The sequence below is a fragment of the Ursus americanus genome, chromosome 3 (genome assembly GCF_024610735.1).
Source record: "Ursus americanus isolate L20-20 chromosome 3, mUrsAme1.1.p, whole genome shotgun sequence".
NCBI lineage: Eukaryota > Metazoa > Chordata > Mammalia > Carnivora > Ursidae > Ursus > Ursus americanus.
Window position 1 is genome coordinate 24,804,998 of NC_142129.1, and position 21,071 is coordinate 24,826,068.

Sequence of the window (21,071 nt, forward strand, 5' to 3'; positions counted from 1 at the left end):
GGTTGTTTGGTATCTGGAAATGTCCAAAGTCCTTGTTTATTTATTTGTTTGTTTAATTTTTTTTTGTTTAAAATTGTGATAAACTAAACGTAACAAAATGTATCATTTTAGTCATTTCTAAGCGAATGGTGACATTAAGCACATTTGCATAGTTGCGCGACCATCACCGCCATCCATTGCCAGGACAAAGAGTCCTTTCTTTGATTCCGTAGATATTTATGTTTATGTGACAACGTATGCTTAAAGAACTGTGAGTTTCCTTTTTTTCCCCTCTTTTTTCTTTTCTTTTTGTGGCTTATATCACAACCTTTTCCCCACCCTAGATTCTGTGACTATTTCAGAAATAGGTTTTCAATTCAGAATGTGTTTCTCTCAGGAGACACATCTTCCTGAGAGAAACATAAATCATACATCACAGTATTCTCAACAGAACTGACACCCTGATGTGAAAAACACAGGGCTGCATGGCTTCCTTAGGGCCGTGTTGCTAATGCTTCAATTATGAGCCAGTGATAATTCTGGAAAATCCCATTCAGCATATTATTGGGTTGACATCCTTATGCTTCAACAGCAGCTTCAGAGGAAGCTACTTTAAGAAGCACTTCTAATTCTTCCAAATGTTTTTAAAATTAATTTATTTCTCCAGCCACTAAATACCTATCGTTAGATAATTCATGTTGTGCCACATAAATGCACTGAGAGAGAAAGTTGCAGGGAATGTGGACTAGCACAGAGAGTCCGCTACCCTGGTGTTTCTTTGGGAAAGACTTTGTAGGAAGGATCTAGCATGCAGATGGAAACACGGAATGCAAGCGAGATCAGTCTTTTCATTCCATAAAGCACAATAAAATACCATCAACAAGCTTTTTAGTGTCATGACTCCTATGAGATTTGAATTAAAGTACTTATTTCCTCCAGAATAATACATCTTCACATGCACTCTGTTTACTAACCATTAAAGGTGGTGTAAAAATTCCATAAAGCTCATTTTTAGACCCCTCAAGAGTATATGGAATTTAGGTAACTATCAGGGATGTGCAGATGTGAAGGTGAAAACTTCCCTTGATGATCTTACAGCAATAGATTGTTAGACCTGTAGGCTCTCGCTATTCAAAGCATGGTCTGCAGATCAGCAAAATTGTCATCAGCTGGGAGCTTGTTAGAACTGCAAACACTTAGACTACACTCCAGACCCACTGAGTTAGAATCTGCCTTTTAAAAATATCCCAAGTCATTTGTGTGCACATTAAACACCTCAGAAGTAGGCCAGAGAACAAAGTGTGTGTGTGTGTGTGTGTGTGTGTGTGTGTCTGTGTTACCATCCTAGAATAAGTCTTGAGGCTTTTTCATATTATATAAATATTAGTGCTTGTTCATAGACACTGCTTCTCTAAATGTAAAATTCCTAAGAAGAAGTTATTTCCATCAGAATCTGAGGTATGTGTGCCCTTTGACACAGCAAATCCGGATGAAGAAAATTTTAAAACAGACTATTATACAAAGAAATAAGCATGAGGTTTTGAGTAATATTGTTATAGGACCAGATAATTGGCAAAGCCGTTAGGTATCCACCGGTATGGGATTAGTTAAGTAAATTGGTACATATATAAACATAATAAATGTATAACCAATAAAGTTATATTAGTGGTCTTTATGTATTGACATATAGAATTTTCCGTAATTATTGCTATTATATATTATTGATATGTATTTATAATTAAAGTACTTAATATTTTGATATATCATTATATGATATATCATATATATTCTCCAGTAATTACTGAAGAAAGGAAAGATTTAAAACTGCATAGATAGTATGACCTCATTGTTTTAAAATAGCTGTAGATACAATGAGAAAGAATGGAGATCAAACAATAACCATGGTTGTCACTAAATAGGTCACTAAATGGACAAATATTTTCTTTTTTATTCTCCTCTTTTTCTTTCTTTTGTTTATCCCACTTTCAATTTTTCTTTACAATAAATACGAATATCTCTATAATGAATATTTTAAGTTAAAAAGTAAAAACACCAGCGTTGTTTCTAAGACTAATACTCAACTCCTTTCATTTGCTCTTTGATGATATGCTGCTTCCTCCTATTTTTAATGACAAAGATGGTCAGTCACATGAGCTTGGTTTTTAAAGGCCAATAAATCGCTGGAGCATATCTTATTGGATATTGGTTCTTGGACATAGTTTCCTTCTGTTGGTACACAACAGAGTAGACTATGGACCAAGAAAATGTCAGTGTTAATTTTTTCCCCATTCCCAGTGCAAGAATCTGATTACTGGCTGTTGCAAGGTAGCATTGCAACCTATCCTTTAGGTCTGGTATAACTGTTTCAGTCATGTCCTTACCGCTGAGATTGTGAGGAACTTTAGAAACTAATATGACAGCAGTTAAATGGAATGGAAAATGAATGCAAAGAGATTTGGTTACAAAAGTTACATATTGTTGAAAGATAAAAAAGTTCCAAGGCACCCAGTTTTTAAAAGCTACTTTCAGTTATTGGGCTTTTGTTTTTTCTAATCTCCCATTTTGCATTTGAATTTAATTAGGGTATAAGAACAAAGTAATTAATTATGAGGTAGCCAACAGATACAGATAGAATTTCTACAAGCCTTCAGATGACAGAATAAAAAGAGTATGCCTTCTGATTTTTTCTTTAGAGAAAAGGGACTCACAGGGTCTTACTGTCTAGTATATATTATATACACTACCCTCCTAGGCTATTCTCAGGATTAAAAGAAATGCAAAATATATATGGTATATATCTAAGGTTCTGAGGGGTTTTTAGTCATAAAGTTAAGTGCTTCTATCAACTTCCCAGGGCTCAATTTCAGAAGACATTTAAATCAGAAAACATAAAGCACTTAGCAATTTCAAGGGAAGGAAAACAGAGCATCATAAAATTCCCAAAGACTACTTTTGTTATTATTCTTTTCAGATATTTGTTTTGGAACATTCAGAACTTTTCCTTATGAATTAAAAAAAATTGGGAAGTGCCATCACCATTCATCTGGGGTATCAGCTTTGTCAAAGAGGAAATGTTTATGGTTTAGGTGGTGAGTTTTTTTAAACCACTTTATGGAGGTATGATTAACATACAACGAGCCATACATATTCAAAGTATACAACTCATGAGTTTGGAGATAAGTATAGGACAAGTATACACTAGTGAAACCATCACCATAATCAAGGTCATACACTTACCCATCACCTTCAAAAGTTCCGTCCTGCTGCTTTTCATTTTTCTTTTTTTTTTACTACTTTTTTTTCTATTATTGTAAGAGCAATTATAAGAGCTACCCTCTTGGCAGATTTTTTTTTTAAAAGATTTTATTTATTTATGTGACAGAGAGACAGCCAGTGAGAGAGGGAACACAGCAGGGGAGTGGGAGAGGAAGAAGCAGGCTCCCAGCGGAGGAGCCTGATGTGGGGCTCGATCCTGGAATGCCGGGATCACGCCCTGAGCCGAAGGCAGACGCTTATCGACTGCGCTACCTAGGCGCCCCCAGATTTTTAAGTCTGTGATCCAATATCGTTACCGTGGGCCATATGTTGTACAGTAGATCTCTAGAACCTATTTATCTTAGTAACTGAAACTTTGTACCATTTGGTCAGTACCTCCCCATTTCTCCCTCCCTCCAACCCCTAAAAACCACTATTCAACTCTCTGGTTTTCTGAGTTTATAATACATGAATGCTTGTATGTGTTTAGGAAATCCAATGTTATTTCAATAAAAGCAGGAAATTAATTATTTCCTCATCTTATTATTATAGTGAGTGAACAACTCATGGTTGAGTGGAATGACATTAGTCTGGTGCTCTAACAGGTGTGCCTGTGATCCCAGCACAGCCTGTGTCAGCCAGGACAATACAAGGGATCAGGTTTCCTCCCTCTACGTGAAGGGACGAACAGATGCGTCACAGGTGTTAAGCATTTGCAAATGCTATTTTACCTATCGTGTTAATTCTAGTACTATGCCAGAGTTCTTAGAGGGATTTTTTAAATGTGAGATTCATAACAGGAAATATTTTTTAAAAACCAGATTCCTCAGAGTTTATCTGATATAAATTTTTTCTGTTTTTGAAGGAATATATTCTGTAATAAACTGAAATTTTAGTTTCATAGGAAAAAACTTGTGCCTCAATAGAAGGCAAAAAAGCTCAAAGTAAAGGGTCGGGTGGGTTTATTGCTTTTGATTATTACATTATCTTAAATTTGGTGGGATTCAACAGATCAGTTCCTCAATTAGCTAAATACAGAGTGAAGTGCAGAAATTTGATGTTAATTGACAATATGAACATAAATAGCTATAATCATTAGCTCTTTTCATATGGGAATTCATATGGAAGAAAATGAAATGTCAACGTGGTTAATTTTTACACCCTTGATTAAATCAATGGGGGACAAAGATAATTTTTTTTAGTTAGTTACTAATTTGGCTGAACAACTTTATTGATCTACTCTACATTCATAGACATGGCACTGAAGGATGAAAACTATAATGATAATTGACAACATACTATGTTTTTCAAATGTTGTGTTTTCTAATCTTCTAGCTACCTTATGATGTAGGTGATACTTCATTCAGAAGAGGGATCATGCACAGTGATAGTTTCTCAGAGATCTCATAGCTACAGCAGGTTTCATTCCAAAGCCTTTTTGCTTTCTACCACTATACCCTTCTCCCTTGGGATAGTTGTTTGGTAATGACTGTCACATTCATCATTTAATATGCTATCATGAAAAGTCAACATTAACATCACCGCTTTAAAGATAAAATCACTGACATCTCAGGGATCATCTTAAGTGAAGGATAGCCTTTTGTTTGTGCATATCCACAATGTCCGGCCATTAATAAGTGATGACGTCAGTGGAGCTGATGATAATGTACAATGTCCCTGGAAGGGCAGGTGGGCCATGGGGAGAAGGTTGACAGGGGCCCAGTCCTAGGTGTCTAACAGGACCAGGCTAGGTTATAAAGCACTGTCCTATACTAATTTTGAGCTCATATGCAGTAGCAAATACAAGAGGCAGATCACTATAGGGTTTTAGGTCAACACTGAGATTAATAGTCTGGAGCTGATTTTTGAGATACAAAGGGAACAAGGAAAATGAGATTCAAAGATTCAGAGTCTGTAGGAATAGGAAACCCATTCAAGGTGACGAATGAGAAAGAAAGAGGAAATAGGCAAAACCTAGAGAAATTCTCAAGGTGGGGTCAGATACCCCTCATGACTTATTTTTTGTAGTAATGTGAACTTGATTACAGAAATGCTAGGTGCAGCTGAAAACAAAGGTAGGTGATGATGGCCTGGGCATAGAACTGAGGTTTTATTTTCACAGACGTATTTAGAACCACTTTAAACACTTCACTTTCTTTTAATCCCTTAATTAGTTTTTTAATCCAATGTCTTTACATAAAATAGAATTTTTAAATGGCAACAGGTTGTTTCTCTAATGATCATGAATAATACACCCTCTTCTCTTTTTGAATGCAACCAAGGAATTTATTCCTAATTAAAACTAATGTTTAATAGCATTCCAGTGTAAAGCTATAATAAATAATATGCTGGCAGAAAAAAAAACCTCTATAGACATAGATTTAAAACCTACATTTCTGTTTTAAGGTCAAAGAGTTACCCCTTCCTATACTCATAATAAACATACTAGAAAACATGTAAAATTTATTGTTCTTTTGTCATTGACATAAAGGCTAAACTGTCCTGTTTGCAAAATGGAGACACAAACCCCTGATTAATATGGATACTCTATATGTACCATATAGTTATTAGTATAAAAGCTGTTTTCATATTAATCAAAAAGATTTTGATTCAAGTGTTCAAGTAGCTTATATTTGCAGACCCAGACCCAGACCATATAATATCAAGATCTTGGGGACATCAGTGCTAATTATCATTAATTATTGGACATAAGTCTCCTTTTTTTCCCAGGTGCTAACATCTTTTAGAAAAAAATTAGGGAATAATATTAATAATATTAGAGGTCTTCTCAGAGAAGCTATCTGAATGACCTGATGGTGAATTGCTCTTTTATTTTTTTAAATTATTATTATTATTATTATTATTATTATTATTATTATTATTATTTTTACAGAACCAGAGTAAATAAACTAGACTCTCCGTTATTTCATTTGAATGGTATAGGGGAGAACATTGCTGTCAGGTTCTGAGAGCTACTTCTTCTATCTGCTAATATCTGTGATAATTAGCCACTGATATGAAGTGAAACACATATATTCTTACTGTAATTGTTTCTATTTTATTTTCAGCATTTTCTGTTTATTTTTTCCCAATTGTGCTGCAGTGCTAAATTTTTCTCATTATATGCAAGAGCTCCTTGCATATTAAGAATATTAATCCCTTGTTATATTTCTATAGGTTCTTTTTAAAATTGTTTGAAATTCAGAAATGTTTAGTTTTTGTTATTAAAATTATCAATTATTTCCTTAATATTTTTAATTTGATGTCATGCTTAAAAAACCATTTATCATTTCGAGATTATAAATTTTATATATAAATACATCTAGGACTTCAGTAACAATAAAAACTTTTAATTCTCTAAGTCTCCCTCTGAGGACAGCCTTGGCTATACCTATCCTTCAGGTTTTGAAATATGTTGCTATCTATTAAATAGTACTCTATAATTGTAGTTGTAGTTTTCTCTTTAAGGAGTTAGTTAACATGAGTGCTTAATCATTTTTTCTTAATCTCTAGGAGTTTTTTTTTAAATTTTTTCTTTCTTTATGTTGTTTTAACTTTTTAATCTTTTTAAAACTGTTCAGGATTTCAAGTTTTATTGAATAGTGGTTAGAGAATGCGACTTAAGATTTATAATTAACCATATTTCATTTGGGGCAGAAAATAATAGTTTTTGTAATCATTTCATATATATTTGAAAATACAATATCTTATTTAATAGTTATCTCTTTTTATCTGTTTGATAGGTCAGCTTCAGAAAGGGATATGTGAAAGTCAGACCATAATTTTTAAATTTATGAGTTTTTTACTTATATGTTTTACTCCTTCTTTTAATTATGCTCCAAATTGTTATGCATGCAGCATCAAATGGAAACACCTCAAATCACCATGGTAACATAGACAATTCACATCTATCATAGTGGCCTAATATACATTGACAGTTTGTGTAATTAGAGAAAATCAGGTCCATTTAAAATAAATGATGTGGTATCCTTTTTTTAATTCAATACACAAATTCTTGTCAAAAATGAGTAGACCTCTCCTAATTTGATATTTTATCCATTTTTTAAACACTTAAGCATCTGTTTCTGTAGTTATCTATGTTTGATTGGCTCATTGTAATTATGCAAATATTAACAAAATATTAATTCTGAAATACATGGAAAGACTGTCCACTAATGATATTTCAAACTAAAACCTGAGATAGAAGAGCAACTTGACATTCAGCAAGAAATGAAGTTATGACTCAACTGGTAAGAGCTGAATTTTAGTCTTATTTTACTCTCCAGAAAAATCTTCATAATGAAAAAGTGAATTAAGCTTTTTGGCTTAAAAATACATGATTCTAATCCCAGACAGTTATATCTTATAAACTGAGAATTCTGACAGAAGTCTGACTAATATAAAAATCTAAAAATATACAGAAAAAGATGCTTTAGAGAATTGGGTGGAAACAATTCTGTATATGACCCATTTTGTTTGGGTGCATAAACCTACGGGGAGGATTCATACTCCCCAAGGGCATAATAACGAGGCTAAGTATAGCATTCAGTTAATTCACTGAATTACACAATAGTTAAAACACTGTATTTCAATAGACCCTTCCTTTAAAGATACTTTTGGATGTGAATCTTTCCCTTTTTCTTTCTTTCATTCATTATTTTTACCTGTCCTTCCTTCTGCTCTCTTACTTCCTGTCTTCCTCCCTCTCTCCCTTCTTTCTTTGTCTCTCTTTTTCTATTTCTTTCTCTTGGTGCCTTGATTCATGACACAGGCTCTTTATTGATTTATGCAAGGCCCACTTTCATTTATTTAGTTTATTCGTTATTTGGTTATTTCGAAGAATGTAATAAGCACCTATGAAAATACTCCCCTTCTCCGAAAAGCTAGGATTTTGGCAAAAAGCTATACTCATACATATATTCCCATCACTAACCTATCACCCTGCCCTTCCTGAACAATCGATATTTCTACTTTTTAAAACAGATTTGCCTTGCCTATGTATTCCCCCAAAACACAAAATTTTAAAAATTTTAATCATTTATGCCTTTGTGAAATGTATTTTTGGTACTTACTTTTTCCACTTAATACTGTTTTGCTAAAATCCATCCATATTTATGGCTATCTCTGTAGTTCATTCATTTGACTGCACTATAATATTCCACTGTGTGAAGATTCCATATATCACAGTTCATTTATTCTCTTGCGGGTGTCTGAGATGATTCCAAGTGAGTTCTACAAAACATTCAAGGAAGATATTATTACGATTTTATACAAATTCTTGCAGAGAGTGGAGAAAGAGGGAATATTATCCAAGGTCTTCTCTGCGACCAATATAACCCTGAAATTAAACCAAAAAGGACATGCTAAGAAAGAAAAATCACAGATCCACCTCACTCATGAGTATGAATATAAATATTCTAAACAAAATATTATCTGATTGAATTCAACAGTGCAAACAAACAAACAAAAATGAAATCAAGTTGGATCTTTACCAAGCTTCCATGAGCTAATACTGAAAATGTATAGATGTAGTTCCTTACAGTAACAAGTTAAAAGAAAAAAAGATTATTTCAAAAGATGCATAAAAGACATTGCTAACATTAAAAATGTACTCATGATAAAAAATATTAGTACATTTAGAATGAAATGAACTTTTTAAAAGGATAAGAAGCACCTGTAAAATGCCTAATCAAATATTATCCTAAATGAGGAATGTGAGAAATCTTTAAAACTGAGGGGAAGTACAAGGATGTCCACTCTTGCCGCTTCATGTAACAATTGTATTGTGGATCCCAGACAGTGCAATAAGGAAAAGGTGGGGAAGATTGGAAGTATAAGAATTGTTAAGGGGAAAATGAAATTGTAACTATTTGTAGATAACATGATTCATTACATAGAAATTTTTTAAAAATTTAGATATAAATCCGTAAGTATAACAACAGAATTTTTTTTGAGGGTTTTTCAACCTTAAAACTATTTTGAACATTTTGAACTGGATCATTCTTTATCATAGGGGGCTGCCCCGTGCATTGTAGGCTGTTTAGTAGCACCCCTGGCTTCTTCCACCTGTCACCAGGAGAGACTCTCCTCCAACTGCAACAACCAAAAATGTCTCCAGACATTGCCGAATATCCCTGGGGGACAGAATTACCCCTGGGGTAGATATGAGACTAATACAGAAAAATAAAAAAATCGACTGCATTCTATATACTATCAGCCAAGTAGTAGATAATATAATTTAAAACACCATTTATGGTAGTATCAGAGAATATTAATTACCCAGGAGTAAATCTACAAAAAATGGTTAAGTGCTATGAAAAGGAAATTCTAAGGCTATATTAAAACTTACAGAGGAAGACCTAAATGACTGAGGCACAACTCATGCTCACAGATAGGAAGATGTTATCAAGATGTTAAATCTTCCCCATTGATTTCTAGATTCCATATATTTTCCAATAATCTAAACAGGATTGTTCGTGGAACTTAAGACGGTTCTAAATTGTATATGGAAGAGAAGAGTCAAAGAAAGAATAGGGAGTGCAGACTTGTCATACCAGTATCAGTCTTATTATGAAACTTTAGGGGCACATGGTGGCTCAGTTGGTTAAGTGTGTAACTCTTGGTTTTGACTCAGGTCATGATCTCAGGGTTGTGAGATTGAGTCTAGAGGCAGGCTCCACGTTCAGCAGGGAGTCTGCTTGAAGATCCTTTCTCCCTCTCCCTTTGCCCCTCCCCCCTCCTGTCTCTCTTTCTCTAAAATAAATAAATCTTTAAAAAATACAAATGTCAAAAACAAAATTTTTAAATAGTAACCATTCTTTTTTTTTTTTTTTTTTTTTTTGAGACAGAGAGAGAAAGCAAGCATGTGAACTGGGGGGAGAGACAGAGGGAGAGGAAGAGAGAGAATCTGAAGCAGGTTCCACGCCCAGCACCAAGCCTGACATGGGGCTCAATCTCAGGACCCTGAGATCATGACCTGAGCCAAAATCAAGAGTCACACGCTTCACTGATTGAGACACCCAGGCCCCCCTCTTATTAAGCATTCTGATAAAGATAGATAAATTTGACAATTTTAAACCTAAATGGCAAATGTGTCTTTCTTTTCCAGGAACACATTGGACTAGACAGAGAACTCCTAGCACAGCAAATTTGAAAAGGCAGGAACGTGTGTACTCACATACTTCTCTTTCATAAATGTATTCATCACTTAGAGATATAATGATTAATTAATAACATAATGGAAGTTGTGTGTGTGTGTGTGTGTATATATATATATACACACACACACACACACACACACATTTATATATATAAGATATTAATTAAATACTCCCCAAAAGAAACAATAAAAGGCTTAAGTTGCCTTAAGTTGCAGAGAACTCCTAGCACAGCAAATTTGAAAAGGCAGGAACGTGTGTACTCACATACTTCTCTTTCATAAATGTATTCATCACTTAGAGATATAATGATTAATTAATAACATAATGGAAGTTGTGTGTGTGTGTGTATATATATATATACACACACACACACACACACATTTATATATATAAGATATTAATTAAATACTCCCCAAAAGAAACAATAAAAGGCTTAAGTCGCTCAAGATAAAGAAAGGTTTTCTGCTACGGAATGAAAATATACTGAATTCAGAGTATTGCAACACACTTTGGTTTGTTCCCAAATCCCTCTTAAGATGTATTAATCTTGACTAATTATTACACGATCTTTTCCATTTTTTTCCTTTAATCAAACATTTGATATTTTAGTAGTCTCTCTAGTCACTTTTCTTATAAGAGATTTTATTTAAATGTCCTAATTCATCTGCTTCCCTGAGATGAGTATCACTAAATAATAAATCTTTTCTTATATTGAAAGTTCAATCCGCGTATGTAAATACTATCAAAGCAATTATAGGTAGTATTTCTATTTTTGCAGTAGTGTTCATTAATGATAATGACACTTTGCATTCTTAAAGCATCTTCAATGCAAAAATCATAAAGACATTTCTACAAGAGAAAGCACTGTTGTCAGTTTAATTTCTTAATGGAAAAATCAAGAAGGAGGGTTTGGCTGAGAGAATTAGAAATGCCATTCAGCTACATTTCTCGTCCTATTTATTTCATACACCAAAACAATTAGCTAAAGAAAACATTTTCAACAGAAAAGAATGTAAAAGTAGGCACATATTTTTAATACTTTTACATTTAGTTTTTATGAAAAACATCCAATTGGGTGAGTACTTTCGTCAAGGCATATTAGTGAAATTCTGGAGTATGATTACAGTGAAATTCTGGAGTATGGTTACACATTCTGGATTCCACCTTTATATTACACACGTGGATTGCAATAATCAATATCAGCTCTAAAGGGGAATCTGAAAGCAGTTACTGATCCATGCCAATAGCTTTGATATTCGGTTGTAAAACCCATATGATTCTTAAAGATTTATACAGTGCTGTGAAATGAAGCATTTATTTCCACATTTAACATAATTTGTTATTCATTTAATAACTATTGATTGATAACCCACTTTTCTAGAATGGTGTTATGCTTGTCTGCTATAAGAAGTAGACTCACCAGCTATAATAGCTCAGAAAGGATAGAAATTTGTTTTTGTTTTTTTGTTCATTTTTGGGTTGTTTTTTTTTTTTGAGGTTTATGCTCGTTTTATTATAAAAAAATACAGAATCCAAAGTTGATTGTAACTGAGGGGGGAGTCTGCACCGCCAGCTCCAGGTGTGGCAACCCCGCCCACCCACGCTGCCCTACAAAAGCCCACCTGGCTGCCCTACGATATGTACTTATATATAATATATATTAAACACAGATTAGGAAATGCGGGTAGAAATATGAAATCTGTATAAATGCCGTTTGCTTCTTTAAAGTGTCTGGGGTCTTTTACTGGGGGTGGCCCCCACATTTTGCTTTGTCCTGCTTCCTTTTCTCTTGTAAACATCATTATTCCTAGAGTAGGGGGAAGGGCTCCGACAGACAATCAAGCTTATTGCAAAGTGTGGCTTCTACTCTAAAAAGTCCCTCCACCCCCCGCCAAAAATAAGTGCCCCCCTCCCAGGAATGAAATTGGTTTTTTACTCAGATAATAGTACCGATGAATGGATGGATGAACCAGTTACTAGCACAGACCTCCTCCAAACGCACAGGAATCCAGGTTGATGTGAGCTCCGCCATCTTTAACATGTAGCTTCTCTGGCTACCCAGCATGGTATTTCCATCCTAGCCAGTCAGAGGACAAAATAATCTTGGAAGACCACTCAAGAGGCTTTCAATGAGTGGCCAGAAGTATTACTTGTGTTCACATTCCATTGAGTGGCACTGATCATTTGGCCACCCCTAACTATAGGGAAGATTGGAAATGTAGCCAAGCTATCTGCCCAAGAAAAAGAGAATGGATTCGGATATTCAGCCAACAGTCTGACTTTGGTGGATCCATATCTTTTTAGGGGAGAAACTAGTGAAGGGGGAAGAGTTTAGTTGAAGTGGAGGCCAGAAGAGTTCAGTCCAGTTGGATTGAATGGAGATGAGGATTCAGCGGTGGACTTCTTAAGTGTGTGAAAGGTTAGACTGATGACTGCTGAAAGGGGTTGTTTTTTAGAGGCATGCTGTTTGGCGTGGACCGCTATTGAGCTCTTGAAATACTAGTCTGAATTGGAATGATCTGTAGGTGTAGGGTATAAACAGGGTTTTGAAGATTTGGAATGTAAAACAAAATGTAAAATACCTCATTAATAGTCTTTATATTGGTTACATTTTGATGTCATACTATTTTGCATATATTGGGTTACACAAAGTATATCACTAAAAATAATTTCATCATTTTTCTTTTACTTTTTTTAAACTTCTTTAAAGAACAGCTTTAGGGGCACCTCCATGGCGCAGTCAGTTAAACATCCGACTCTTGGTTTTGGCTCAGGTCCTGATCTCAGGATCGTGAGATCAAGCCTGGCTTAGGGCTCCATGCTCAACATGGAGTCTGCTTGAGGTTCTCTCTCCTCTCCCTCTGCCTGTCCCCAACTCATGCTTTCTCTCTCTCTCTCAAATAAATAAACCTTTAAACTTTAGAACAGCTTTAGAGTTCCAGAAACACTGGGCAATAGTACAGATGGTTCTCATATTTCACCCCCCATACACAGTTTCCCCAATTATTAACATTTTATATTAGTTTAGTACATTTGTTATAATTAATAAACCAATAATGATACATTGTTATTAAAGTCCATAACTTACATTCATTCTTTCCATTTTATAGTTAGATATGAGGTTTTAACTTAGTTTTTTTTTTTTTTTAAAGATTTTATTTATTTATTTGACAGAGACAGCCAGCGAGAGAGGGAACACAGCAGGGGGAGTGGGAGAGGAGGAAGCAGGCTCCCAGCAGAGGAGCCCGATGTGGGACTCGATCCCAGAACGCCAGGATCACGCCCTGAGCCGAAGGCAGACACTTTAATGACTGCGCCACCCAGGCGCCCCTTTAACTTAGTTTTGACTTGACTGAATGGACAGACAGTTGCTAGCTGATTACTAAGAGGGGAAAGACTGCGAGGAACATATTTGGAAATGAAAAATCAAATGTTCTCTCTAGATGCATCAAGTTTAAGATGGTTATCAAACAACCAAATGGAGGTACAGGTAGTTGGACAAGTCTGCACTCAGGGCGAGATGTATAAATTTGAGACTCATCAGTGGAGGTTAAATTTCAAATTAAAGCAATATGAAGCGGTAGCAGGAAATAAGACAATAGAGAGAGTGAGGACAGCCCACTTAAAAAGTTCTGTTTTCCTGTTAAGGAGAGTGGCTAAATGAGGCAGTAGGGTCAGTAATGGGATTTGTTTGCTTGCCTTTTTTTCTTTTTCTTTTCCTTTTTTTTTAAAGATGGGAGCTATTAGAACTCATTTGTCAACTGAAGAGAATGATATGGACAGTGTAAATTTGTTGCTGTCCAGGGCGGAAAGAGAACAGTGAACTGAAGGTGCATGGAGAGCGAGTGAGCGCGCGGGGTCCTTGCCCCAGGGGAGGAGTACGTCTGTGACCTGAGGGGTGTGTGCATGTGTGCCACCGCAGGGGCGGGGAGATTAATGTGAGTGTACGTGCAGGGAGCTTGTTGGGTGTGGTGGAGTGGTGAGGCTGCTGCTTTTTCTCACTGAGAAACGATGAGACAAGCTGAAGTAATGGGGGAGGAAGGTTTTGGGTATGTGAGGCCTGACACAGTTATCCAGAGTGGGGAGGTAGACCCGTTGGGAAAATGTGGAAGGATTCCAGAGCAATGGTGACCACACGCTTGAGATCTGAGGTCATGAATTTAAAGTAAGACCAGAGAGCAGGTTGGGATTAGATGAAGCAAGGGAGGCACGTAATGTGCAGAATTTAGGGGGGGCACTCGCTCTCACAGTCATGCCCGAGGCACCTCACCTGCCTCAGTCTAGTCCTGGCCCTGCCAGACATTAAAGTTTTAGGATTATCTCAAACAATATTCAGCTGCTTGAATATAGACAAAGAAGATCTACAATTCAGTTCAATCATGATTGTGATTTGGCAGAGGAACAAAATTGGTTGGAGGGAGATCATAGAACCCAAGCAAGAACAGGAAGGAAGAGCAACTATCATGGGGGTAAAGTATAATGACCAACTGGGGGTGACAAATGAATCAATACATTTAGGGGATCATAGAATCGTTGCAGTGGAGGCAGAAGGTGGTATCCAGAGAGTAAAATTTGGGAGATGATATAGTTCCTGGAAAGGACTGCTTTTCGAGTGTGTTCATGGTAGTGGGTGGTGAGATGCACAAGAGGGATGATAATGGGAAGGGAGGAAGTCGGCCAGTGCAGAAGCCAGGATGTTGCGTCATCCACGTGGATGACGAGGCCACGAAGTGTAACAGGGATAGGGATGGAGAAGAAGACAGAGTCAGATGCTCAAGTCTTCCATAGACAAAGGCTGACTGACATATGTAAGAGTAATCTGACTGATTCCTAAATAATTAAACTACAATATGACTCTAATTCAAAGATACAGTTCTGTTTATTGATTGTAATAAATACTTGGTAAAATAAATTGGATAAGGAAAAGGTGAGCATGAATAATTGAGATTCTGTTGAAAATTGCTATTTCCTGTGGCATTTTGGTCAATGACTTAAATCCAATATATTCGTTCTTTTAAGGGTGCCAAAGATTGCTGTATCAACTGAGTTCATTTTCAGCTTTTCTCATTTTTTTCCTGCTTACCCAGTAGTGCGGGTCTTTATGAGAAAGAAAATGGATAAAGTTTTGTAGCAAGAGGGAAGAAGGAAAGTAATAAACGTGACGATAAACTGAGTGGCTTACACTTATAAATATATTTATAATATTTACTCATAAAGGCGAATGAATTATTCTTGCATTGCTTTTTGCATTGTAGAAATAAGATAATGTAGATCACGGGAGCGTAAGTGTAGGCAAAGGATGGATAATGATGATGATGGCTTTCCTTTTATTGCACCCCTATCGTGGGCCAGCCATGCATTAAGTGCTTTACATATATCAGCTCACGTAACCCTCAGAATAGCCCAGGGAGGTTGTGGTTATTATGCACGCCTGACAGTTGAGAAAACAGATGTAGTGAGGGTGACTTGCCCAGATCATGCAGGTAATTGGCAGAGCCAGAAATCAAAATCAGTCCCCGAATCCCAAGCCCATATTCTTCCCCAGAACAATGTTCAACAGAGCCAAACATTTGCAAATAAAATCGTCATTGGAGGTATCATTTTTTCCTATGAAAACATGTTGAAGTGCTTGATATGCTTAGGAATAAAAATATAGTTTTTCCAATGGATTTCTTATTGAACAGAAAATACTCAAGGAGATAAATAGACTCTGAGAGCAGTACCGGACAAGTGTCAGTGACATCACAGCCCCACGTTTGTTTCCATTTCTCCGCTAGTGCACATCAATTAAAAAGTTTAAAAAAAAATTAATGTACTTCAAAATTTCTGAAATAACGAAGTCTAGGAGATATATCTATATCTATATCTATATCTATATCTATATCTATATCTATATCTATATCTATATCTATATCTATCTATATCTGTATTTCTTACCTGTGTTGTGAGTAAATCATAATAAAGTGATGGATATATTGACACATTTGTCATTTAAATTTTTTTCTGGACAAAATGCCACTCAGTTACTTTTCTCAGGGGTGGCCAGATTCATACAAAGGATATTTTAAATTTCTACTTGTAGAAATTAGTAAACAGCATGGCCTCTCATGGCTATTCAAGGGTGTTCTTGGTTACATACACCGCAGAACCAGAGCAATCATTTGAGATGAGCCAATGTGTAATGGAGTCAGTTCTTCCTGTGAAAGGTTGAAGTAACTCAACTGCAAGCCTAGCCCAAGAGCAGAAATCACATTAGTAAAGTAAGTTACAAGAATGGTTTCTAACATCACACTGATAACAGTGTGAAAGGGATTCTGAAGGTCCCTTCATTTGTGAATAAAAAAGATGAGAGGTGACATAAATGCAGTTCATAATGTTATGAAGAGAGTGAGTATGGATTTACTTGGGATCATTAGTGAGTGCCTGATTTATGCTTTACTGCAATTTATTGATTACTCACTCAGTATGGAGCACTGTCTTTGGTTCAGCGCTTACAAAGATTAGAGATACACTCTGCCTTTATTAAGGGGACCTCCTTTGTGAGGAAGGCAAAGGGTCCAGCCAGTGTTGAGCACAACATAGGCTCTCAATAAATATCTGTTGAATAAATGTTTTGATCAGGTAAGGGGAGGAATAGCCAAAATGTGTGGGGTGTAGCGAGTGCTATGATAGAGTAGGATAGGACGCCAAGTTGTGCTTGGGCTCCTGCTCCAGGTTTAGAAGATCAAGTTTCTTTAGGTGTGACTTTTGAGCCACATCTTGAAAGGAATTATATAGGGAAGAAGTGTCAGGAGGATGTCGGAAGGGAGTTTATGGATATAACAGGAGCAAGGACAGGATAGTAGGAAAGAGCTTGGTGAATTTAGAGAACTGGATTTTAGGTATAGGTGGCATTGTGTTGAAAGAGGAGAAGGAAGATTAATGAGGATGACTTAAGGAAAGCCATAGTTAATACTTACATAATGCTTACTAGGTACTAAGTGTTTTACATACTTTAGTTCATTTAATCTTCACATATCCATCCTAGGTAGAAACTACTATTAGCCCATTTTAAAAATGAGACATGTGAAATATAGGGAAGTTAAGTAACTGACCTGAGATCTGACATCTAATAAGTGACAGAGCTGGGGTTTGATTCAGTGATCGGGCTCCAGAACCCACACTCCTAGCCACTTGAGTATCCTGCCTCGTAATACAATGTCAAATTTAGTGTAAATTGCTGTTGATAATGATATAGGAAGTATTTCAACTGAAAAAATATAATTTTTTGGGATAATACAGCTCTCATTCACTTGCTTTCCTTTTTTTTCTTTTTAAGATTTTATTTATTTATTTGACAGAGAGAGAGATAGCCAGTGAGAGAAGGAACACAAGCAGGGGGAGTGGGAGAGGAAGAAGCAGGCTCCTAGCAGAGGAGCCGGATGTGGGGCTCGATCCCAGAACGCTGGGATCACGCCCTGAGCCGAAGGCAGACGCTTAACGACTGCACTGCCCAGGCGCCCCTCACTTGCTTTCCAATAGACTTTCTCAAGTTGGAGAAAAGAGTTGTAGAGATACCGGGCATACTAGGAATTCTATGTAACTCAGAGCACGTTCATGAGAATGTGTTACGTGGGTGGCGTTCTTCCATCTTAGGTATCATCATGGTAAAAAAAATTGAGAATGCTGTTGTAGAAGATAACTGGTCATTTGGTAAGGGATGCAACATTGGTGACTTTAGTTAGAGAAATTTAATATTCCTTTATTCATGAAGAAGAGGACATCATAAGTTTTCAAGTGGTATAAAAATGTAGGGAATTGTTAATGATGTTAATATGAAATTCATAATGGATATGTATTTTTTCTATCCAGGAATTTTTCCCATTTGAATTTCCATAATCCCTTGTCTAGATATCACTTAAAGAATTTTCAACATCCTATTACTCTGCATTGGTGTGTATGGGGTGAATAATAATCATCATAATAATATCTAATTACCCCGTGCATTGTTCTATGCACTTGATAGCTATGTGTTCATTTAATTCTTATAACAACCCTATGAGAAAAGTGTCATTATTATCTCCATTTTTCAGACAAGGAAACTGGCATTTAAAGGTTAACCTGCTCGAGGTTAGGTTTTGGTCAGTTATGGCAAATGGGTTTCCACTTGAGTGTCTACAGAGTAGCTAACATAGTACCGGTTGATTCGAGTCCTCTAATTTTATCCCCCAATTCCTCATTTCTTTCTTGATTTATATATAAAGTCATTTACCATATGGATTAATAATAATGATTTAAATGCATACGACCCTTCTAGGACTTCAAAACATGTTCGTATTCATCGTTAAGTCCCTACGTGAAAAGTGAATAAAAAGAGACATGCAAGTTGTGGAAATAGATGAGAGGGAGTTAGCATGGTCATGGGGGTCTTAACTCTCAAACCAGTGCTCTTTCCTTCATGCTGTTCAGTCTCTTGTGGCCTTAGCAGTCTTTGCAGATGCCAGGTATCTAGGGTCTCATCGGAGACTTCACACTATGTCCAAATTTTAGAAAGATTCCAGAGAACAGAGGAAATTAGACATCTCTGCATTAACTACTTGGAAAGCACCCTTATTGCTACTGTGTGATTGTGATCGTATTTATTTGCAAGTTATTATCTTAAGTCATCCATTTTATTTGATAAGTTAAATGCCTTAGAATTTTGTGATTATTGGTATTGGTTAAAAACTCTATAATAAAGAACTCATTATAAAATAAAATTATAAAATGGACATATGTAACTATTCATAGTATATATTTTGGGAGAGTACAATAGGAAAAGAGATAGCAAGGAGGAGATGCTTTCTAGCACAGTATGGAAATTAAATCCAATATGCTGCAACAAGAAATTCAGGGGAGGAGCCTGCAGAGAGAAGACAGACACAAAGAAAAGGGACTGGTGTCAGGTGACTGTCGAGATCACACAGAGTTATCCAACAAGATGAAGCAGGGGAAGGGAGAAGCTAAGGGCTGTTAGAGAACTGAAAGTTCTCTTCCTACAGTGAGGCTACATGCAACAAGGAAATGGGGGTAGTGATCCCTTTCTACTCTTAAAACCTGTGATTCTGGAACAGTTAATAAGAGGGCAAGTAAAAGTGAGTAGAAGCTATGAAGAGAAAAGAGAAAAGCTGAAAGCTTTCTAAGAGAAGTGGGAGTTTAGAAAATACATTTCTTGCATCCTGCTGCCCTGCCCCAGTGAACTGGGGGAACTTTTACAATCTGAGTGGAGTCGGCACTTCCCAGTGATCGCTGTCTTACCCATTGGGAGGTTCCCAGCAGTGGCCCACATTGATATACTCTAGGCAGAGGTAGCAGAAGCAGGGGCTGAGAAGAGAAATTGAATAGGGAGCTGCTTCAGTGTGGAGTTCAAATCCGAACAGAGCCAAACCCGAGAGAAGGTGGCTAGGACATTCTCCTGCCGGATTTCGAGTTGCTGTTTGTAGTTTACATTCTGCAGTAGGTGGTGTGCTTCAAGACATTTACACTCGTCTCTATGGACTGTCACTCTCTATGGCCAGGATGGAATATTCAGCCAATCAACTTCTATTTATTTAACTGTTATGTACATTGCCTACCTTGGATACTCACCATTTACTTTCTAATGTGCATAATAAAGCATGACTTCTTCCTATATGTGCGTCTGGGCTTCTTTTTGTGTAGAAGATATTATGCTATCAAGAATGACCTTGTATGGATTGCAATCTTCATATCTCTTACCACACACAATATATTTTTATCTACCGCTCTTTCTTAGAGAAAAATAAGCTCAGTGGGCTATCTTACTAAAACTTTATTAACATTGTTTTCTAAACATTTGTAGGTAGTGCTGGGACACCTGTCACTTTTAATGAAAACGGAGATGCTCCTGGACGTTATGATATCTTTCAGTATCAAATAACGAACAAAAGTGCAGAATACAAAATCATTGGGCACTGGACCAATCAGCTTCACCTAAAAGTAAGTATCAATATAAATTTACATTAATGCAGGTAGTTCTCAAGGAGAAATGCTTTATTTTTAAGTTTATAATACAAGTGTTTTTAGAATTATCTCATAATTAATTTTTTAAAGATTTTTAAAATTTATTTATCTGACAGAGAGATAGAGGAGAGCACAAGTAGGCAGAGAGGCAGGCAGAGGGAGAGGGAGAAGCAGGCTCTCTGCTGAGCAGGGAGCCTGATGCCGGGCTCATTCCCAGGACCCTGGGATCGTGTTCTGAGCTGAAGGCAGCTGCTTAATCGACTGAGCCACCCAGGCGCCCCTGTCTTGTAATTAAGTTTTTAGAAAATGTATGATTTTATCCTTTCTTCAACTTTAAAATGTTATGGAAAATCTCAAATATCTATAAAGAAATATGATATCTGGAGGGATATAATGAAAGACCTCATTTCCTTTTAAGTGACTGCATTATATTTAGGGAAATTTTGCCCTTTTCTGAAAGACTCACTTGTTTAAGTATTGGTACACTCTGTGTGTGTGTGTGTGTGTGTGTGTGTGTGTGTGTGTGTGTTATGGGGGAGGGATGACAGAGTGTGCCACAAATGATTAAATTTAGGCTTAAAAATAAGTGTATTTCACCTTTGCCATATCATAAATTAAGACCTTATGGCCACATTTGATTGACGGAAGTGAATCACGATCTGTATTTATATTACCTCT

The 21,071-nt window shown here is 36.3% G+C and overlaps 1 protein-coding gene across 2 annotated transcripts in view; it reads left to right on the top strand.

Moving 5' to 3' along the window:
* GRM8 (glutamate metabotropic receptor 8) overlaps positions 1-21,071 on the top strand; it is a 723,043-nt gene that overhangs the window by 571,723 nt on the left and 130,249 nt on the right. For both annotated transcript variants that reach the window (XM_087860847.1, XM_045792722.2), the window contains exon 8: positions 20,233-20,369. In XM_087860847.1, the coding sequence (XP_087716973.1) occupies positions 20,233-20,369 (137 nt within the window). The remainder of the gene's footprint in view (positions 1-20,232; positions 20,370-21,071) is intronic.